Here is a 6,000-nt window from a genome sequence, read left to right as displayed (position 1 = left end):
TCAAACTGAGGGTACTATATCTTTGTAACAAATCAAAGCCACAATAACTCAGAGACAGGAACAGGTCAGCATAACTTTATCCTTCATGTACACATAACTGCTGCCATACAACTGTTCTGTCTTCTCCTCTGGACAGTATAGTGGGTTTTCCACTTCTCACTTGTTTTAAGAGGTCCGGATGCTTTAGTCTGCACATGATATGGCCTTTGCCATAATAACTGTCTCCTTTTGTATGTAGTCTGTGATCCGATTACTGATCATACACATTTTTTTTTTAATGTGCTTGCATGCATTCATATAATTAAATGCAGATGACAGCTTACTGCATGCCTCAGAAACCACAGTGCATTGCATATTGTAATGATATGCCTGTCTGCTGTCATTGATTTATCAGACCTTTCCACAGTTAAAAATATGTTATTCTTTATGGCAAGGCTGCACTTTGAATGTTATTTAAAAACACATGTAAAGAATAAGCAAATACTTCTGGCAAGGATAAAGTAACCAGATTGATGCAGAACAGTAATCACTGTCCTGACGAACAATTGCAAAACTTGGCAAAAGATGCTGCCTTTTTCAAAATGCTAGTTGGGGCTGAATGAGGTGTACAGAGCCCTGAAGAATATACTACCCTTATTAAAATAAGTAAAGGTGGTATTTTCTTACTGGTGAGCAAGACAAAAACCAAGGCCCACAACTATAAAATCTAAGGAAGTAACAAGTAGTTCAGTTAAATTAATCCACGTGAAATTAATGTTGAAACTATAGCACATCACATATTTAGATAAATTGCAGTTACCATATTAGAAAAGAAATTTTTTTTTTTTTTTTTTTTTTTTAATAGGCTAACAGCATTATTTATTAAATATGTAAGGTGTAGTTTCAGAGTGATTTAACTAAACTGTTTAAATATACCATACAAGTTCTCCTTTCCTTTTCAAAGATAATCAAGACGATTTAATGCAGTTTACCTTGAAGCATGTCATAATTAGTGGCAATAAATTACAAAATTTATTGCAATTTTTGATGATTTTTTTTTTTTTTTTTTTTTTACTAATACAGAATAAGTCCACTTTGCATAATTTGGTTACTAATACTAAGGCTCTTTGATCACACTGAAAAGGCCTGATAAAAAGTATTATTGCAGCATCTTTTGCCAAAAATCAGCATGCTAGTTTAAATGCAGCCATTTCACAGGCTATGATCATTATATGACCATTTTCAAATATATAAATATTTGAAAGATTATTTTTGAATGGCATTAGGAAAAACATGTAACCATAAATCTGAAGTCTGAAAATTAGAAGCATGAAGAGAGACTTTCAAATAAAAGCACATATAGGTCTCTTCAAATTATTTGAGAAAAGTGGCATATTTTCAAATCAACAATGACAGCAAGTTAAATGATCTCTGAATGATATAAGTGTTCACTTATAAGCACTTAAGGTATAAAAGTTAACTGGACAAATGATATTAGCTATCAAAGTGAGCAAGCATTCTTAAAGCAGACAAGACAAGAAAAATTAAGTTTTTAATTACAGCAAACAGTTTCCTAGTACACTTGTTTTAAACTATTAGTAATTGCTGCAAGGCAGTTAGTGGTTGAATAGTGCAGTACACGAGCAGTGTTCAACTGCATTTGGATACTGTTCTGTTCCATTTTATGAAAAGAATATACAACTACTGCATGACAAATCTAAATTGTGCTGGTAAAAATTTCATATAAAGAGCTCTCTTCAGAATAGTATCTTTTAACATCAAGTTGTTAAAATTTAAAGGTTGTCTTGAAAAAAATTCCCAATTTACAAGCTTTTGCACGTTTTAACCAAAACTGAACTGTTAAAATTGCGAACAAATCATTTTTAAAAAGAATTATCACAGAAATTCTTCAAGATACTGAGCAAACCATCATGACATAACTGAATGCAATAACAGCACTTTGTTTGGATTATAGTTGCATAGCTTAAAACTACAGTGCTATTTTATAGTGAACATGACATCTAAGCAGGTTTTGTAAGCCTAGCTGCTTGGTAAAATTTAGATAAATCTCCAGTACCAAACTCACAAAATGGTTAAAATTTTGTTACACTATAGTATACAAATTACGTAGTTAACTTCATTATATAAATCTGCCACAAGACCCATTTTGTGGTATGTTTTTGACAAGGCTAATTTCCAAACATTTTTCAATATAGGAAGACTGCTTTTCTTGTCTAAGTAATACATTAACAAACTGGAAAAATTAACTTTATCGCAGTTTTTACATGTTAAAAAATATAATTATTTTGAACTTTAACTATGCAATTACTAGGATAAACAGATGCAAATTTTAAATCAGATTTAATTTTATTTTAGACAAACTAGACAAAAAGTTCCAAAAATACAACCAACTCATATTCCTTACACCTATTTACAGAAATCCCATGATGCCCTGCCAGTCTGTGATCCAAAATACATAAAGAATGTACAGAATATCAAGTAAATGTAGTACATACACGAGTAGCTATGTTTATTTTCATGCATGAGCACCAGTTGTTGGGTCTTCAATCATTTGTACTCTTGGTAAGCTGGTCAGATGGTCCAACAACTAATCAAACACTATGAAAAGTTTGTTACCATCTCTGATGTAACCTCTTTGCTGCACTTATTTTCTGCAGCTGCTTTGCACAATGTGTACATCCAAGAGGATACATGCCTGAAATAGTCAGGAGGCACAGAGATTAGTGACACTTTGCATTCCATCAGTCAGCTTCTTTATCAGTCTCTTGAGGTTCTAGCTCTCCATTAGAGCACTCATGAGTTACTACATCATAGGTATCCAAGGAGTCTCTGTCTTCAGCTTGAGATCTTTTGTCTTCCTCCAGTGTTGCAAGACCTAATTAAAAAAAAAAGTTGTTTTTCAAGCATTAAGAGGGGAAAAAAAAATTATATTAACCAAATGTGCTACAATAGAATTTTGTTAATACAAAGTTTAAAGACCTAAATTTCAGGTTTTTTCTAAAAATTGTCAAAACCCCATTATCTTCGTTATCTTTCTCTTAATTTAAAATTAATTTAAAATTAAGAGAGATGTGCATGTCGATATGAACTTTTTCAATAAAAAAAAGGAAAGATATCTATTTTATATCAATAACAATTTAAAATAAAATGTAATACTGCACAGGCATACCTTGGTTAATGTTACCTCTGATAACGAAGCTTCGATATAACGAAGTCGGCAATTTCAAGCCCCATTTAACATAAAAAAAAATATTCCAGTTTAATCACCTGAAATCTAAACAAACTGAAGAAATTACGGAAACCTTTGGGGCTTCTCGTGGTTGGTTAGAGAAATTTAAAAAACGGGCCAGGATTCATAGTGTAAAATTAACAGGAGAAGCTGCAAATAAGTTTCCAGAAAAACTAAAGGAAATAATTGAACGTGAAATTTTTCCAAATTTGGTGTTCAATGCTGACGAAAGCGGTTTGTTCTGGAAACGGCTACCAACAAAAAGCTTCATTTCTATTGAAGAAAAATCAGCTGCTGGGTTCAAAGCAGCCAAAGACCATTTAACGTTACTCTTTGGATCAAATGCCTCTGGCGATTATAAATTAAAATTGTTATTAGTTTACCATACAGAAAATCCGAGGGCGTTAAAAGGTAACATAAAAATGAATTTACCTGTAATATGGAAAGCAAATAGAAAAGCGTGGGTTACCAAGGAGACTGATTGGTTTGTTAACCACTTTTGTCCTGAAGTAAAACTGTATTGTCAAAAAAAAAAAAAAAAAAAACTATGAAGAAAAAGCTCTTTTGTTGTTAGACGATGCTCCGGGACATCCTACTGATCTTAACACGTTGGACACATGCATTCCTGTCAAAGTTGTGTTTCTTCCAGCAAACACAACTTCCCTGATTCAACCATTGGATCAGGGAGTAATAGCATCACTTAAAGCTGTGTCGAACATTAAGCAGTTTAACTGAACTAGAGGAAATGACAGTTAAAACTTCTTGGAAAAACTACACCATTAAAAATGCAATTGAAAACATTGATAGTTCTTGGAAAGAAGTCACTAAGAAATGCTGAAATGGAGTTTGGCGCAAAATATGGCCAGAAGTTGTACTAGAAGAAGAAAATAACATCCAAGAAATTAGAAATTTATTGAATGCAGAAAATGATGGTTTTTCAGTGGAAGATTTAGAAAACCTTGTTAGCAACGAAGACAAAGATAATGAAGACGAAGTTAAAGAAGTTCCTGCCGAAAAAGTGTTAACAACCAAAGATTTAAAAAGGTGCTTAAATGACATTGAAAACGTTTTAAATTTTTTTTTAGTGAAAATGATCCTGATTTAGGAAGAAGTGTTATCGTTAAGCGATCAGTGTTAAATGCAATAACTCCGTATAGGCAATTGTTAAATGAAAGAGAAAAAAAGAGCATAAACAATCAACTTTAGACTCATATTTTAAAATGTGATTTCACTTTGTATGTAAGTTGACTGTTTATTTAATAAAAGTTTTCTTTGTTCGAAAAAAAAGCTTTTCATTTTCTTTAGGTAGGAACGTATCCCTATTCTGGCCATAGTATTTTTACCTCTGAAAACGAAGTTTAGCTTAACTTAACTAAATCACTAAACTAAGTAATTTCGTGGAACGCATCCTATTCGTTATTCGAGGTATGCCTGTAGTTATTTTACTACTGGGTAAAGATCCTTTGAATCAACAAATTTACTGTATTTATCACATGTTCTAGAAATTACATTAAATTTTCACATCACAATAATGTTTTCAGTAAAAACTTAGCAAGGAGTGGGACTAATAAAATGTTATACAAATTCAATGCATGATGCTAAATTAGTGAAATAATTAAATTTTGCACAAGTTTGCCATTTATAGAGCTTGCAATACCAGGTTAACATCTAATCAAATTGATTAAGATTATTTTCAAAATGTGAAACTCATCTATTACTTGTTAACTCATTGGCTGGTATCCAGTGTATTTTGTATACCAGAAACAAAACTTAAATATCTATTAGAATTACATCAGTTTGAATTTTAGTATTCCTCCATTATGGTATGGTATTTACTTCCAATCTGCATCATTAATTATTTAACTGGAAAGGTAGAGCCATAAAAAAGAAATTCTCTTTAAAGGTGGCTGTTCCTGTGCTAATTTTCCACAGATTCTCTCCCCCCCCGCCCAGTTTTAATTTATTTTTAAAGAACTAGACTGTTACTTCTAATGAAATGTCAGAATTAAGAATAAAACGTAAGTTTCCAATTTCATATTATTTCTTGCCTTTTTGCTTCCTAAAAATGAATTAGTGTATAAAATTCACCAGCACTTGCTATTGGATTTGAACCTAGCACACTCACTAATGGTTAATAGAAGTCTACCAATAAACATTTTATTGGTATACTTCTATTGAAAATGTTTATCTATACATTCTTATATTTACAAAATATAATTTTATTCTGAAATAATAATAAAAAAAATTTCTATTTACCTTCTGGCCTTAGTACTAGATATTTTAGGATGTCTGACAGGGAAATTATACCAGCGACCATTCCTTGCTCATCTACTACTACCAACCGATGTACCTATTAGCGAATTTAAATTTTAATGTAAATTAAGTTTTTTTTTAAATATATATATTCAAATTATAGAATGCCAATCAAATAAAAACAGGGCCTGACAACAGGTACAATAATTTTATGACATTTCCTGCAACCATAACCAACTTCATTATGATTAAATCTTTAAAAATTATTATCTGTATTATAAGAAGAATAAACTATTAATGACAGAGAAATGGTTCAGAGAATAGCTGTAATTTTGCATATGTCAAGGCAGAGTTTGACATGCACATCATTTTTATACAATGCAGTAACCATTTTCTGGTTTTATATATATAAAATCAAAGCTATTTCACTGACAGAAAATTAACAGATAAATTCAGAAACCACACACAATTTATTATAATGTCTCACACCACTTTATCTTAGTAATACACTCAGGGTA

The 6,000-nt window shown here is 31.4% G+C and overlaps 1 protein-coding gene across 7 annotated transcripts in view; it reads right to left on the bottom strand.

Annotated features, from left to right (window-relative positions):
- Positions 1–1,518: 1,518 nt before the first annotated feature.
- LOC150079383 (5'-AMP-activated protein kinase subunit gamma-1-like) overlaps positions 1,519–6,000 on the bottom strand; it is a 383,429-nt gene continuing 378,947 nt past the window's right edge. For all 7 annotated transcript variants that reach the window (XM_090383409.1, XM_090383412.1, XM_090383411.1 and 4 more), the window contains 2 exons: positions 5,486–5,579; positions 1,519–2,875 (listed from right to left, as the gene is read on the bottom strand). In XM_090383409.1, coding sequence (XP_090239535.1) covers positions 2,742–2,875; positions 5,486–5,579 — 228 coding nt within the window. In that variant the 3' untranslated portion in view covers positions 1,519–2,741. The remainder of the gene's footprint in view (positions 2,876–5,485; positions 5,580–6,000) is intronic.

Source organism: Mastigoproctus giganteus, chromosome 10, assembly GCF_048544385.1.
Source record: "Mastigoproctus giganteus isolate SK-2022 chromosome 10, ASM4854438v1, whole genome shotgun sequence".
Classification (NCBI taxonomy): domain Eukaryota; kingdom Metazoa; phylum Arthropoda; class Arachnida; order Uropygi; family Thelyphonidae; genus Mastigoproctus; species Mastigoproctus giganteus.
The sequence above is the reverse complement of the archived record's forward strand: the minus strand, read 5'-3'. Positions and strand labels throughout refer to the sequence as shown.